The 18,026-nt window shown below is 33.4% G+C and overlaps 1 protein-coding gene across 1 annotated transcript; it reads right to left on the bottom strand.

Annotated features, from left to right (window-relative positions):
- Positions 1-15,414: 15,414 nt before the first annotated feature.
- LOC121236804 (transcription factor PRE3-like) lies at positions 15,415-17,215 on the bottom strand. Its single transcript, XM_041133266.1, has 2 exons — positions 16,705-17,215; positions 15,415-15,769 (listed from the first exon to the last, which is right to left on the bottom strand). Exons 1-2 carry the CDS (start codon positions 16,828-16,830, stop codon positions 15,617-15,619), a joined length of 279 nt encoding a protein of 92 aa, XP_040989200.1. The 5' UTR covers positions 16,831-17,215; the 3' UTR covers positions 15,415-15,616.
- Positions 17,216-18,026: the final 811 nt, after the last annotated feature.

Below are 18,026 nucleotides of genomic sequence, written 5' to 3'. Positions count from 1 at the left end.
TGACCAGATATCCATCCTCATCATCATCAGTCAGTTCCCCTTCACCGACATCATACATGTTTCTTGTTTTGTCTTGACGATGATCACCCAATTTGGACATCTTTCAATTTGAACCTATTAAAAATTCACCTCAAATGCAAAATGGAGTGAAATCATCAGAGTTGAAGAGTATATATCAGTGTGCCTGAGTCCACGACATAAAATTGAGACGAATGTCAACAACTTTTCCTCTAGAGTCATCAGGATTTCTAAATGGTCTAATGAATATTGTTTGTGGAAATTCCAAATAACAAGAAGAAAACATTTGTAATTCCTCTAATAGATATCCTTTAGCAGTGGAACCTTCTAGCACAATTTTGTTACGGAGGTGAAACTTAAGTTCGATGTAGGTACTTACCAAAAATATCACGAGATAACCATGAAATATTTTAAAAATATGTTTTTACTATAAAAAAGTTCGTGTTAATTTAGATACAACTATATCATAACTTTAAACATGATACATCCATCGATAATGAGCCGGTCCTCCAATCTTGCATTCTGCAACTAAATATATAGCCAAGTGCAGCATAATCGTGAAAAATTATGATGGAAATATCATTTCTAATTGACACAATATGTAGAGTACTCTAGATTCCAATAAATCCAAATATTCAAACCGAAATATTTTCAAACAAATTCCCTTGAAGAATCAAGTAGCTCAATTAAAAATTCTATAATTTTCTTAGGTAATGACCCACGTAGTGCAATTGATTGAATTGTTGCATTAGTATACTATCATGATTTTTCATGCCCACTATAGTACGTTGTCGAACTCGAAATTTGATACAACATGAAACATTTGAAGCATAACCATCTGACACTTTTACATTTTTTATAAAGTTCAACAAGTCAGCTTTCTTTTCATTACTCATTATGAAACAAGCTAAAAGCAAATATGCCTTGTTTGTAACTTTAAGAACAAGATAAATTATGGTCTCAAATCCATCTTCTGTAAGTCAAGGCGTGCCTGTAAGTCATTTTTTACTTTTCTATCAATGTTCAACAATGTACCAACAATATTATCTATCACATTTTTCTCAATGTGCATCACGTTAAGATTATGATGCAATAAATTATATTTCCAATAAGGCAAACCAAAGAAAATTCTACGTTTTTTGAACTAACTCAACAAATCTATTATTTTACCATTACTTCTAACATTACACCCTTCATCATCTAGTTATTTCGTGATGTCGTCCGTTGTTGTCATAATAAGTGGAGGATCCATTTCTTGTTCACCATCAAATACTCTTACCACCATTCTCTATCGATGTTATTATGGCAAGAATCATCTATGCCACATATAGGAAATTTGTTTTCCATATTTTAACCATCTATTTCTGGTATTACCCATACAATAAAGATATGCTAAATGACCTTTCATACTCCATCCAAAAAAATCACCATATGCAAGAAAATCATTAATCGTCCATATTAAGGCAGCATGCATCGTAAATATCTCTCTAAAGCAAACATCACAAGTTGGTGCTCCAACCTCTCATAATTTTTTTCAATTATGATATTAAAGGCTCTAGATATACATCTATCTTCATGGAAGATGTAAATGAAAATGGACCCGATATAATCAATTATAGCATAAAAGTTGAATCTTTCATGCACATCTAAGCAAATAAATTGTAATGTTCCAACATAACCAGTCAAATACTGTGGAAAATATTCATGCTACCAAAAGGATTAAAATCATCAACAGATAACCCATGGGCTACATTACGAGGGTCTAATGCACAATCTTAATGTTATGAATCAAACTTCCTTCCAAGTTAAACCATCAACTAGATGACTTAGCCATCATCTATGCAGCCTATAACATATCATTTCAGTTTAGAAGAGTTTTTTGACAACATAAAAAGACTTTACAATTTGGATTTCAATATAAACCACCTTAAGACTTTCATTGGACTTCTTTTACTGCTTTTAAACCTTTCATCCACAGAATCTTTCTACTTCCACTTTGACACACTGCATACCACACATGTTTCTAAATTGTCATTGTCCTTCTAAAATAACATACAACTAGTAGGACATACTAAGACCTTTCCGCATCCAAGCCCCATTTATTTAAGTATTTCTTTGCCACGTATGTACTTTTAGGCAACGCTGCTCCTGATGAGAGTAGCTCATTCATGAAATCAAGCAATTCTATAAATATAGTATTACTCAATCCGCCCAAATACTTCATTTTTCATAGGCATACATTAGCACTAAACATAGTGTGTTTTGTGCACCCTTCATATCGTGGCTCATTAGCATCTTTCAACATATTATAAAATTTATTAACTCTCTTACTAGAACCTTGTTGATTTTCATCTTTTACTCTACCTTTCATACCTATTTTAGACTCACCTTCAACTATTTCAGAATTAAATATAGAGAAAATACTGTGTAACATAGTTGTCATCCCACTAGAGCCTTCATGTGTTTGCTCATTGTTGCCTTGGGTATAAGAAGAATGATAAGATTTCTTCCCTTTTCTCCCCCATGACATACCAAATACTATAATTGATAAATTTCATTACTAATCAAATAATCATATACTATCTTGAGCATGAACAACATGTGCAATCCACATCTTCTACATGGACAACTAGGACAACTATCACATGCAAACTTTAAAAACTCCATGACGCCATCGACATGCACTTTTGTATGTCGAGGATTTTTACTCCAACTTTTATCTATAGCTTAATTATGCTTAAAATATGAAGATTTGAATGAGAATGTGAGAACAGTCTGCTTCTTTAGTATGAAAAATTATATTGGTCTTAAAAAAGCAAAGCAATATAAATGGATAAATTTGGAATATCAAGATTTATGAACTCAAATTATAAGTTAAATATAAGGCCATTTCATGCATTTGATCTTTTTTTTTTCTTTTGAATATATTGATTTCCTAAAAGAATTGTGTTCTTGTGATTTTTAGTGAAGGTTACTTGAGGAATGTTTATTTAATATTCTATTCAAATTATTATCTTTTGGTTGCTATTAGATCCAGTGAATGTATATAAGTTGATACTATCATTTTTGGAGTTAAAATCAAATTATGATATCCTATTTTAAGATATATTAATTTTTTAAAAAATGAAAATTAAAACTCATAAAAATTTAATTTAATATTTTAAGTACGCTTGGGGTGTTTTGATTGTACATCATTCTAAAAATATAAAATAATAAAGATTATACAATTTTATACGTAACTTTTTTTGATTGCCATCAAATTCCTCCCTTTTTAAAGCTATTAAGTAATTTTGAATATAGAAAACCATATCTTAATAGGCATTTATAAAATTAATTGATCAAAAAAGTTATCCTCACCCAAAAGAATAATATATAGTAGACGAATAGAAATAGAAAAGAAAAATAACAAAAAAAAAAAAAACCAAGTTTTGTCACTTTTCTTGAAGTATGTAGAAGAAAGACTTGGAAAAAAAAAACACACAAAAAAGTGAAGTTTGAAAAATTATGAATGAAAGACTAATTGATATGGAGGTTGTTAATTACCGTATGAGAGTGAAGGAACTTTGTAGATCATTACCGTCTATAAGTGAAATAGTAGAACTATTGAACTATAATTGGGGCTCTAGTTTGGGAGTAGAAGATCAGTGGAAAAGAGGAACTCAAGATTACCACTTGAAATGAAAGTATATAACAAACGTTAAAGGAAAAAAAATTCCATGTTTATGTCTCACTACGGATAACTGATATTGATGTGGATTGTCCTTTCAAAAGTGATTTAATAGACTGTCTTCTTTTTTAGGCCTATTATAACTATACAAAAGCAAGTCGTCTTACTTGCGAATTGACAAAATTAATAATATTAAGAGTTTAATATAAGAAACGTTTAAGGGATTTGAAATATCATTGTTAAGGGATTTGAAAGATGGAAAGTGGGAGTGTGGAAGAGTGAAACTAATTTTTTGAAGTGTGAAAGAGTGGGACTAATTTGAAAGAAGAAAAGTGGGATTGACAAGAGAAAATAAAGGATTTGATTGCTTAAATAGATGTATAAAAAGAAGTTAATTAATCATAGTTTTTACCCAAACATGCACTCATACTTAGCGCATTAAGTATTTCAACCCTACTTGCATGACCCAAGCATATACATCAGCCTCGTAAGCTTATACATAACATTATATCATGTAGCAAACTACAAGTGTACTGACCTAGTGAATCGCAGACCACCCTTAACGTGCACGTGTGCATGAGAGCGAGGGAACACGTGAGGGAGAGGCAATTAGAGAGAGAGAGAGAGAGAGAGAGAGAGAGAGAGAGAGAGAGAGAGAGAGAGCTTCACTGAGAGAAAGGTGGAGCTGGGTGGCGTCAGAGTTGTGGTGGGTCTTTGGTGGTGGAGGGAGGCTGTTTGCGGTGGAGTTGTTGTGGCAACGGCGGAGCATCTCATTTGTTTGACCTAACAGGGGCTTTCATCACGGTGTAGATGTCTTCCGTCGACATGGGAGGAGCTGGACTCCTGGGAAGCGCCAAGTGCGTCAGTTAATGTGGTGGCTGGGCGGTTCCCGGTGGTGTAAGGCTGTGCAGGACAGAGGAGCGAGAAAAGTCACTCTGTTTCGGTTTCCTAAAAACAGGGGCTGTTGTGGTTTTCGGTGGTGGTTACGGAGGAGGTTCTGGGCGGTGAAAGGAGCTTGTACACGATGGTGTCGCTTGGTGGTGCATGGTGGCAGAGGGAGGAGACGTTCGGGTTGCCCTTTTTTTGGTATTGAAAAGAGAGTATTCCGAGAGCTGGTTGGGGATGATTCACTGCTGGCAGTGTGGCGGGGCTGCTCTATGGTGGTTCTCGATTTGGTTAATGTTGACGCAACCGGTGCTTGGCAGATTACGGAGGTGCAGGGGTCGTGGGCACGTTGGGTTCTCGGTTGGACGTGGGGCTTTCGCGGTGCACTTTCCATGCGGTGCCGTGGAGTGCTCGATTGTCTCATGGTGCAGCGGCGTGGATCTTCTTAGAGGCTGCTGTTTCGTGCGACAGGGGGCTGAGGGGAGGCCGTGAGGGCGCAAAGTCGTGTGACATGGGGGCTTCTTTGGCCGTGATGAGAGGCTGGGTGGTGGGTTGGTTTCCTTTCTCTCGGCCTGACCGGGTGCTGCGGTGGAGTATGGGTCAACGGAAACGTGGGGCTGGCGGCTTGTGGAGGTGCAGCAAGGTAGGGCTTGATATAAACCGAAGTGTTGCCGTGCGCGTATGGGGTTGCGGTGCGTCTGTGGCCTCCGTGTTTCTACGCGCGGGAGGGGGAAAAAATTTGCCGTGAGCTTGAGTGAGGAGGGCTTGGGCAGTGGCTGGCGGAAGCAATCCGAGTTTGAATATGGTGGTTTTGACATTTTTGCCGTGTGATCTGTGTGCTTGGTAGAAGGGATAGCAGTGCATGAATGTGTTTACTTATATAGGTATTGTTGCCGTGAGTGCAAAAGACGAAGAGACGTGCATGGGCTTGGAGTTCATAAACAAACCCAGCCTTGGGTTTTCATGAGTTTAGGTCCATTTTATGGACTTGATCCATTGATACTAGTGTTTTTTTCTTGGATCTTTATTTGGGTTCTAATAAATGGGTTGGGGCATTTTACGGGTCCAACCAAATCCTAGGATTTGCCTATGATTTCATGGGTTAGGTCACTTAATAATCCTAACGGATCTATCTAAAAAGGGTCTAACTCATCTAATAAATAGGCTTATAAATAAATTCTCGAGCTTAATACCAATTAAACATGGTCAACTTGATCCATAAATATTAAATGAACTTTAATTCAATTAAACCATTAACTCATCATAATAAAATTTGCGCACGTGAGTTATTCAAAATAATCTAATGAATCTCAATTGGGTTTCCAAAAAACATAAACCTATTAACACCATCTATTGAACCTTAATAGATCTTAAAATAAACTTTTTGGCCAATGAGCCTAACTAAGGGCTCGTTTGTGTTTTAGAAATGAGATGAATTGAGATTAAACTTAAAAAGTTGAATAAAATATTATTGGAATATATTTTTTAATATTATTTTTTTTTTAGATTTGAAAAAATTGAATTGTTTATTTTATTTTGTGTGAAAATTTGAAAAAGTTGTAATGATGAGGTGAGATAAGATGAGATGAAATGAGATGTTTCCTGAAAACAAACGAGACCTAAATTTTCCAACCAACTTCAATAAATTATAGCTCGTGGACTATTCTAAAATGGTCTATTAAACATAATTACGACCCAATAAAATTATTCTTATTCAATTCCTAATAGCATTAGATTGGATTGTTATAATCTCAAATCCTTATAAAAATTTCGTCCTCAAAATTTGCTAGTACCTCTACAATGAGTTTGATTAAAAGTCTAAGGATAAATTCACTCAAATTCTTAGATTAACTCCACATAAAATATTAAATAAAACTCTCCACATAAAAATAATAACCTCAAATAAATAGCAACATAAAACTCTTCAAAGCTCGGGATACTCAGATTCAAAATTTTGACTTGCATGTGCTTAAAAAATATCATTCAAAGTCTTGGTCTATGCAAACCAATTGTTCTAAGTTGTATTTTGTGATTTTTGGATGTTTAGTAAAACATGCTATAACTTAAATTTGAATGATGAACATGATAAGAGAGTACCTTTTGGAGTCTATGGAGTTGATTGAAAAGTATTAGACCAAGAACATCAAGAGCTAGTTTTATTTGATCTGATCATGATTTTTTGACATTTTTTATGATGTAGTGAGTTTAAGTTTTTATAAAATGTGTAAATTGGTGTTTTACCATATATTCAAGATCCTAAAGCTAAAATAATAAACCAAACCAAACAAAACTCAGAAAAACCAATTTATACAAACCTAACATGCTACAAATCAAACCATAAAATTATATAAAAATCTTTCCAACACATCATGGAACCGAGAGTTACAAAACTTTTCATCAACACAATAAAAACTTCCAAGCTTAATATCATACTCCCGAAACCGAACTTCATCACACCAAAATACCAACAATCAACCTCCAAACCTCCAATAAAATTAACCAACACTCTCCAACACATTCAAGACTCAAAAATTAACAAAATATAAGAGATTTGAGCCAGGGAAGAAGACTTACAAAGGGCTAGAACTCAAGAACACAAAGCACCAAAAAATGCTTTCCTCCAACTCTCTCTCAGTTTTGCTCTTGGAAAGAGATGAAAAAGCCAAGAGTAGGAGAAATGAGAGGAGGGGGGGGGGGGGGGGGGTAAGAGCTGAATTGGAGGGGATGGGCTCTATGACACAAGAAGTGAGGTTGGGTTGTGCAAGAGGAGAAGAAAAAGTTGTTGGCAACTTGTTGTCGAGATGGTATTTTTTGGGGTGATGTCTTGCTTGAGGTGTAATGTTATTCATGGTATGTTCATGTAAGTGCAAGAAAGCTGTGGGAGAAGCTTGGGGAAACTAAGGGTTTCGAGTGGAACTAGGGTTTAACCGAGTGGCATGCATTTAGGGTTTAAAGAGGGTCTCAGTTAGAGTTTCAATCCATTCTAATTTTCTTAGTCAAATTCAAGAACCAAGATATAAGGGAGTGGATGAGGGTGTAAGGGTGTGTACTTGAGTAGTTGGTTGCTTGTGGCAGTGACTTAAACTAGGAGGGAAACACTTAAGCACAACTGGATGCATGGTGGTGTGCTGTCGCAGGCAACCAAAAATAAAACCTATACTCCTAAAAATACATATAGTAGTGCAAGTAAGGATCGTTCCCACAGAGAGTATTTAACCTAGTTTTATGCTACGTGAACAAGGATTGGGGGGGTTTGAGTATAACGAAAACAATTTTAAAAAGAACAACTAAGAAACAATTCAAATTAAAGTATCAAAATCAATCAAAAGAACAAACATTGGTCTAAGTGAACATCCACGATCGAAATTTTACAACTGATCATCGATGCAAATATTATTAATTCATACTTTGAATATTCACCGTTGGAATTATTTTCCTATCTCTCCTTAGTCATAGTTAATTAGAAAACAAGCGATCTAATTAACCTTAGCCTCTAAACAACTCAAGACAAGCGCTAAAGGTTTAATCTAGTAGCAACCTTAAGAATTAGAGAGATCGATGAAGCTAAACAACACAAGTACAAGCGGTTGCATTTAATTTCGTTGAGCGTTCTTCCTAAGATCTAATAATTTTTTACACAGCAAATCATCAAATCTTAGTTGCTTCACAAATTAGAGAGATCAAACAATTACGGATTTGATGTCTAATCTAATAGTAGATTGCAACGAATAATAAACTAGTAGACCTCCTAGTAATTAAACGAGACAATCATAAAAATAGGCATAGAAAAACATTCGATACTCAGTGCATAAATTGAACACTAAAAACAAATCAGATCTCACAGTTTTATTGATTTTGAGGTTTCCGTTTCCTTCGATCAATTATGAAAGTTTAGCCACATAAAACCATCATGAAAACTAGAAGGATGAGTTAGAGAAGAGGGGAGAGAGATGCCCTTGTATGATGATTTTTTTCCCTCTTTTATACGTCCATGCCCCATATTAGAATCCTACCAAATCTCCTAAAATATTCTAAACATTATCCTCAAATAACCATATCCAAATCTAACTTAATTAAAGGAAATATTAAAAATAAAATAGAGTCCTAATATAACTAGGAAAGTGGTGTTTTCCAGCTGTAACTTTTGTGAACAAGATCTCCAAAATGTCTGCAATTAAATCGCATATTTGAATTGCACGATAAGGCCGAACGTTCTGAAACGTCAGCAGTGTAGGTGTGTCAACTTCAAGCCCCATTTTGACCTTTATGCAGCCAGTATCTTTCAAAACTCAAACCATTATATTTGTATATCTTTGTCTTGGTGTTCCATAGCATCTTGAATCATTTCAATCAGAGCTTGGATGAGAGAGTTATGCCCAGATTACAAAGTAGTGTCGAAACTGTCCAGAATCACCAAATTAGCTTCGTTTTGCATTAAACGACTCTATTTGCTTCCTAAATAAAAATATAAGAATAATGAGTACATTTAGGCACCAAATACGTATAAAAGACTAAACATTAAGGGAGAAAAATATGACACTTTGCATTCTCATCACATGGTTTAGGGCTTGGAGATTTAGGGTTTCGGTTACCCTAAACATTTGGTTTAGTTTGCACCACTAAGTTTGGAATTTCATTAGGGTTGAAACACTCTTTGTGGCTGGTAAAAAGCGCTTGAGTTGATGGAATAATGAATTGTGTAACAAGCCTAATCAGTTGATTGATTTTCACTCCATTCACTTTACACTTATACACATCTTGACAAGTGTCAATTGGATTTCTAAATGGATGGTTGTTATACTGATACATGTCCGAAAAGATTTTCTAGTGATTATAAGTTGATTTGGACATCCTACATGTCGATTTGACAATTTTTGAAACAAATGTCATGTGCCACTCTCCTGAAGGGTTACTATTTATCCATAAAATTCATAACTTTTTATTACACTATAAAATCCTAAATATTCATACGAGTCTAGTGGTGTAATTCATTTCATAAAGTTATACTCCTAAATGTTTCAAATAAATCAAAGAGGCAATCATTTCCTGTATTGGATCATAATTTGATTATGTCAACGGACTAAAACCTAATCGCTCGCTCAATTCATGAAATCCTTTTGAGATTTCATGACGTTTATATGGTCTAAAGGAATCCATCTACATTCCTATTGAATTTCTTTCAGGATGTTATAGATGGGTTGAGGAGTCCCCATGCCATTTCTACACCACATTGCCATGAGTTTCATGTGAAGGAGTAAAGCTCCTCACAATGATTGGGGTAGAACGCTTTCGTAATGGCCTCACTTGATAAATGGATCGAGAGATTCCCCAGGTGTATCATGTGTGGTGTCTTTGAATCAGTTGACCAGCTAGTATGTTTCATATGAACCCATGGGAATAGAATCTTTTAAACCCACAATCAATTTAAAAACTCACCCAAAAAAGTCAAAAATCAAGTCAATGGATAGAGAATCTATATCTGTTGAAAACTTGTTTCAAGACCCTATATTATATGAAAATTTAAACCCGTTGAAGAACCTGTCTCAAAAACCCAGATTACAAGGATGAATGCCACAAAGGTTGTGATTTACTTTTGATAAGTTCAAAAGTTCAATAAAAACCAAAATGAGTAAACTCAATTCACAATCAAAATTGAATGTTGTCGAAATATTAAAATAAGGCTACAAAGAGTATTTAAATCAAAACCTAATTAAAAGCCCTAGCCAAAATAAAGCCATATCTCTCAAAAATACCCCTGAATGAATAGTGCCGCGCTACAGTAATTCAGCTATGGTAATTCCATTACAATAACTTCTTGAAACTCTAGTTCCTAAAAAGTAACTTTTCAAATAAGCTCTTGGCCACAAAACAAGGCCTTTCTAAAACCCTAGTTCATAAGAAATAAGACATGTGGACCAAGCATTCTCAAGCTCACTTATTCTAAACTAATAAAATAAATTCTCAAATAAATTGAAAGCCTTCAATAATAATAGGCCCAAACAATAACTCTAAGTCATGTCTTCTACAGCTTATATCAAGTGGATCAAAACTGGTTCTTCTTCTTTCAAGCCTATCTTGAGTGTTGGGCTCTTGTTAGCTGCATCCCAAGTGGATTGTATCAATCCTTACAGTGCTTCCTTGATCTTCTTGACTCTTGATCTTGTAATTGGCTCATCTGAAACTTGCAAATGATTTTTAAGACTAGGTCCACCTTAGTTCCCATCAATGTTTCCCCGTGCCAATCCAGTATTTCTCGATGTGTGTCATGGATAATTTGAAATAGGTGAGTTAGCTTGCACTTAGGCCAGATGAGAGTGAGTCCCCAATTCGAATGGTGAAGTGATTCCCTATGAAACTTGTATGACAAGATATGATGATTTTTATGTGATTGAGAAAAGGGTGGTTCCTCGCCGTGATAATAAATATGTATGCTTGAGATTTTCACAGAAGATAATTCCTCATGGGGAGATTCCTCATGTAACAACCTATCAGAAATTCAAAGGATGAATTTCTTTAGATTTTAGAAATCTCGTGCAAACTTTGTCTGTCAGCATAGTCAATGTTACCACTCATTATAGTGTCAAAAGCGTAATATTATTTGTTGAGGTAGTTAGAAGAGTCAGAATGAGATTCGATCTCTGCCATTAGACTTAGATGAACAAATGAGATTTTTTTGCACAATGAACTCATTTTCAGTTTTCAAATGAAACGCTTATTTAAAAACATGTTTTGATTATTTTGGGGTCTTTCGGAGTCGAAATTTGTTAAGCGATTTGCACTATTAGGTTAGTATGATTGTTTAGAATATTTCAGTGTAAAATATATTTTTCATTTTTCTAGAATGAATAGTAACCTCGATAGTAGCACCAAGTGCAATGTTTTCAAAATCACAATATGGAATGTCCAAATTAGATTATATAAGTTTTATTTGAATACTTGGCAAGATCTTAGCCACACTTGGAGAATAGTATTGGATACTTGGCATTAGGAGGAACAATGAGATGGAAATATGAAAGAAATTAGGTGTGAGGTCATGCCATCTAAGCAAAACCCTGTTCCATCCAATGATCCAAATTATGCCAAACCAAATAGGGTTTCAATCTTAGTGAAACCTTAAACATTTAGAATCTAATTAAAACTCCAAAAGTTTGGTTGAAGCTGAAATGCTAATTGGTTTCCCCAAACCCCAGACTTAATTCCAAACCTTAAATGGATCCGATTTCTGGTATTATGTTTAATCAATTGATTAAATCACTTTCACATTCTATTAATCCCTCAAATTCATGTTATGACATCATTATTCAATTATTTAAGCATTGCAAATTTTTTTAGGGCCAAGAAAAATTAGATTTGAGCTTGATAGCATCTCAAACTCTAACGAAACCCTTTTTAAATTCTAAAATGAGGCACATTTGGTTAAGGCCCATTAGGCCCACGACTTTGGACCACCTTGGCAAAGCTTGTTCATAAATGTTTCTCCCACCCATGGCAAACCAACCTTTGCCCAATGTACCCTTCAAATGACACTTGATGGGAAAGCAAAATCCACCTTATTACTAGGGGTGTAACCGGTCCGGTCCGGTTTTTTTAAAATGTAAAAAATATATAATAAATTATTACTTCTTATAATAAAATGTTATTAATAATTTAATATATATATATATATATATTACGTTTAAAGCATATGATCAATTAAATTTTCATCTTTAAGATTAAACTTTTATTTTATAAATTATAATAAAATTATCTTATATATAATTATATTAATAACATATGATCAAAAAAATTACAATGTTCATATTTAAGATTAACATTTTATGTTATAATTTATAAATTATAATATGAAATTATTTCAATATGATAAATAATTATATATTATATATAAAAATTTAATATGTAATTATATATTATATATAAAACTTATATATATAAATATTTTGTATAATATATAAAATTAATTTTTATATATGTATTTTTTCCAACCGGTCCGGTTCGGTCCGATCCGGTCCGGTTCTGGAAACTACGGAACCGAAACCGGACTGGTTCCGGCCGGTTTTCATAATATAGGAACCGGTTCCGGACCGAACCAGTTCAAAACCGGACCAACCAGTCCGGTCCGGTTCGGTCCGGTCCGGTTTTCCGTTTTTCCGGTTTAAATTTACACCCCTACTTATCACCACCTCAGTACATAGTAGCCTGAAGGCAGCCCAATACCATGGGCGGTTTGCCCCTTGTTTTGATCAAAACCACCATCACTCAGGTGTCACTCAAGCTCTCACTTCACCCTTTAGTTTATGTAAGAGGCGTCCAGACCATCCCCCTCTCCTTTCATCCCATTTACCACAGTTTTTTTATCCTTCTTGGTTTCAGTTTTTGAAGCCCTTGTAAATATTGTCTCACGATTATTCCTTCATTAAAGTTGTTTCTCTTTGAGTCTAGCTTCTTTGGATACTTTTTCAGTTTGATTTTATGGTCATTTGATAGTCAAAAGTTGTTTTAACCATAGAAAAGTCGTTCTGGGTGATAAACTGGATAATATGTTGTATTTTGGAGTTTTTGACTAAGTTAATGGACATATCTTGGTCCAAAATTTTTATGGAGTGTTTTTAATATATTTATATTAATTTTTGTTAAGTAGTTTTATGTTATAAGTTTTTGATGAAATATTTTCATAGATCTAAAAAGTTAGAAATTGGAAGGAGTAAAAAAACTTTTGTTTTATGAAAGTTTGGATCTTTTGTGGTTTAAACCTTACTCCAATGACTTTGATATTTTTATTTGATAATCCGAACCCTTTTATCTACATGTTAGGATATTTTTTTGAAGATTTTAAGCATTCATTTGTAAAGATATGATTTGTATGCATGAGGATATTTGGTTAAGTAAAAAATGTGAGGTTTTCGGCTAGATCCATGTTTTGGCTTAATTTTGACCATGTGATTTTACGTTTAATGCATGGATATACTTTGAGAAATATTTTTAAACCATAGGATGTTGTTAGTTTGTGGTTTTTATCTTGGTATGTCTCAGATCAAGAGAATTGATCAAAACCAAAGTTGAGAAAATTTTGTTTTGATGAAGTGTTGGAATCGACTGCTTTAAGTTGGAGTTTTGTGACTTTTGATGATTTTTATTTGATGATTCAAAGAATTTTAGTTCTTAGGAGTGTGTTATGGACATGTTAGAAGAAAGTTTTGTATTTTTAGACTTCTTTGAGATGTTTTAAAAAGAGTCAAAACCTTGAGATTCAAGAGTTTGTGTTTTAGTTAAAAAGTTTTGTGTTTATGTGAAGTGAGTTATTCTGGCTTGTTTTAAGCATACTTCTAAGTGTATAATGTGATGATCTATGTTGCCATATTTTGGTTTAAGCATAAGTTTTGAAATTAGATAAAATTGAAACAAAAACTAAAGAGAAATGATCTTAGGGTGTTTCGCTAATAATATGTTTCTCACAGTTATGATTTGTTTTAAATTTTTCTAATTATATATTTGGATTTAGGATAAAACTTTCATCATGAATGTAAATTTTGGTAATTTTTTGAGATAGGATGTGAAATTCTTAAATTAAGGGTAAAATAATCATTTTTTCACATGTAGAGGGTAAAATGATCATTTTATTCTAAGATAATATTTTCACATATTTAGTGATGAAGTTCTAACATTTAGAAATCCTTACATACCGTTTCTCATGTTTCATGCTTTCTCCGTAGCACGATAATCATTATAAGTTAGCTCTTAACTTATTGTTAGATGATTGTATATGTATGTTGAAAAGAGATCTATTATTTATGTACTTATATTATCCTATATATCATGCTACATACATACCGGTTCGATCTTAGATTTTATCCAAAACTGAACCGGTTACACCACTTGTCTTTAGTCAATTCACCCACTTTCAATTGCTGCCCAATCACCTTTGTCTCATGATCTTTTTAGCTTAATGTCACTTCGTATCTATGGTACAGACCTGATCTCTTTTACCTCCTCATCTAACTTGCTTGGTGATGAATTTTCCTTCTCTCATAAGGCGGCCCATACATTTTGATCTTAAACACACTTTTATTATTATTATTATTATTATTTCATTTATTTATTTTGGAACCACGGAATCGAAGTACTTCAACTGCCAATTCTCATTAATTATTGGCCTAGCTAATTAAATTAATTATCTCGGTTGCATGAGTACTGATCTACACTACTGATAATTTCAAGTTAATTATTGAATCAGAAAACTAAGGCAGGAGAAAACTAAGGCAGGAGATATATAATATGCTAGCTAGTACTGCTGGAGTAGTACTTAATTTTATTAAATTTTGTAGCATATATATATATAGCTAACTAAAGCGTCACAAATTAATACTCCGTTTAGATATAGAAACGGTTTCATCTCATCTCATCTTATCATTACAATTTTTTTAAATTCTTATACAAAATATAATAAATAATTCAACTTTTTCAAATTTTAAAATAATAATAATATTAAAAAAATATTTTAATAATAATTTATTCAACTTTTAACTTTTATTTAAAATTAACCATCTCTTCTCATCTTACTATCTAAACGGAAGCGAATAGATTAATCATTCTCATGCATTCAACTTTACTGCTCTTCACTCTTTTGTTTACTGCTGCTCAGAGTAATCCGCTCAATCTTACTGTTCTTCACTTTTTTTATTTATTTATTCTTTTTATTTTTCATTTTACATTATTTAATGTATTTAAATATTTAAAAAAAATAAAATAACACTTCAATATATTTAAAATCATTTTTTTAAAAAAAAAAATTAATAAGCTGCCAAATTGAGCAGTAAATTTGAGTGGATAAAGTAGTGTTTTTCTATTATTTTAGGCAGCTAATTGTAAATAATGAAACTCGTACGTACGTTGTACTACAAATTAATTAAGAAGCTCGATCACCGAAAGGTAGCGATGCCCATTGCCCATGCATGCACCATTAATAATGGCGTATAGAAATACTACTGACTAATAATTTATCCATAAATATTAATTTGCTCGATCTGCTGATCCATATCATGATTGCTACTACTTCTGCTTGAGTAAACTCCTAATAATTGCAGCTTGGGCAGTGTCAGTACTCGCCAATAGCTCTGATAATCTCTCACTCAGATCATCAACCTCTTTATGCAAGCTTCTGATGTAGTTGCATGTCTCCTGTAACACGTTCCCAGCTGAAACCTACACATAATTAATTATATCATGATATGGATATTAATTAATTAATTGGCTACATTTAATTAGGAAAAAATATATTTATATATAATCTTGTTTTCTGTCACACCCAGTAATATTAATAGTATATAGGATGAAAAAAGTATTATTATTTTAATTTTTTAATTATAATTAATCTCCTAATAAATGATGTTATTAACACATCACACTTGCCAGTAGCAAAACTCAATGATTAGTTCTGCAAAATATATGTCGGTCGGTGGGTCGGTCGATCTCTCTCTTTGAAATACACACAAAGCTAACAGAAGCTAGCTATGACAATCACACATTAAATTCAGTCAATTAAATGGAACTATAAAGCCTTCCAAGACCCACATATGGCTGTTTGATTGTGGTCCATATGCCATAACTTCAGCTACGATTGACTTCAAATTAAACCTACTCTTCAAAATCTTATTCAACATTTTTAGCGGGCCTATATATGTGACCAAACTAATTAATTAGTTAGACTTTCTCTTCCATTTTTTTTTCTATTTTCTTGGGTGGGATCAGGCGATAGATGTTAATGTTTTTATTAAGATTGAGTGAATTGCCACGTACAGAGATTTCATAAAAATATATTCATAAATTAACATGACTTTATATAAATTATATGATACATTAGATTTATTTACGTTAAAAGTAATTTTACAATTTGATATATCGCATCAAACTATATGAATTTTATTTTGTGAAATTTCTTTGTTTCTAAAACATTTTTTAAAGAGGGCTCAATTAGCTGGAGACCGATCGACGCCTAGTCCAAACTTCAGGGTAACATCTACCAAGTAAATTACATGCATTGTAACTTGATATATCTATATATGTGTGTAAATATATATAGCTATAAAGTTAGAAATTTAATTTAACAAAGTAAAGCTGTCATTAGAAAAATGAAATACCTTGTCAGAGCGCCTGTCACGAATCTCAGGAAGAAGCTGTTGCAACTTGGAAACAAGATCATTGATCTGGTCATCAGAGATCCTTGAGCAACCCGGTTGCCTCGTCCGAGACCTTCTGCTAGACATGTTGATGATTGCAGTACGTACGTTATATGACAACAATGTGAATGAAAGAAGCGTTAAAGATGCAAATTAAACAGGAACTCTAGGGAGACAATGGGAAGGAAATGGGTATATGATCTACAGAATTGTCAGAGATCACAACTTCACAAGCTATGGAGAGGGGTGCTTTGAAGAAGATAATTAATATAGAGAGAGGGAAATCAGAGAGAGATGCGCACAAGAACCCAAATAGTAGTGGGTGTTGGGGATAGCACTACTACTGGAGTTTGAGACAATTGCATGGAAGAAAGCGTGGGTTAAGCCTCTATTTAAACAGGGTTTTGAGAGAGAGAGAGAGAGAGAGTCCAGTTTTAAGATGAAACCAAACTTGGGAAAACACACAATGAGAGCGAGCTAGCTAGCTAGCTAGGACAGCATGGCGTATCTCTATAAACTTGATTCTCTCTTAATGTGTGTATGCGCCAGTTCCACACGCAATTTCACGTTGGTTTTATAACTTTCCAAGAATTAAAGTTGAGTTGATTTTCTTGGAAACTCATAAGAATTAAGCTTTTTTTTTTGTGTTAACCATGCATTAATTAGAAATAATTATTTGTGTTTTTTTTATATAAATAGGATGATATGAATTGAGATAAAAATTAAAAATTAAATAAAATATTATTAAAATATATTTTTTTAATATTATTTTTATTATAAAATTTAAAAAATTAAATTATTTTTTTTTTTGTGTGAAAATTTAAAAAAATTATAATAATTAGATAAAATAAAATAAAATAAAATAAAATGAAAATTCTATGAAAGTGACTTACTATTCAAATCTCCAAGCCAGATGAACGATACGTTTGTTTTTAGTTTTGACTAGTCAAGCGGCCTAACACCCCATGTTCGACCCTTAACTAGATGCACGGCATGCAACGTGGCCTCAGTAAGGCCCATGCAATACAGTACCGACGCATCCTGCTTTTCTTTTTATCTTTTTCTGTTGTTTGTTCTAGATTTATTTTATTTTATTATTCTTATCGGTACTGCGTACTTTGCAGCAACTTCCACGGCCCCTTGAGATTTTGGATCGCAAGTCTTTTTCGATTTGGGTAATGTGAGGTGGTGGAGGAAGATTACTAGAATCTCGTAGAAATGATGAGTGTTGCATACCGTGATGAAATGGCAGAGAAACTAACAAAGCTTTGGGAAGAATTTAA

Source organism: Juglans microcarpa x Juglans regia, chromosome 6S, assembly GCF_004785595.1.
Source record: "Juglans microcarpa x Juglans regia isolate MS1-56 chromosome 6S, Jm3101_v1.0, whole genome shotgun sequence".
Classification (NCBI taxonomy): Eukaryota; Viridiplantae; Streptophyta; class Magnoliopsida; order Fagales; family Juglandaceae; genus Juglans; species Juglans microcarpa x Juglans regia.
This window is presented reverse-complemented; position numbering and strand designations above follow the sequence as displayed.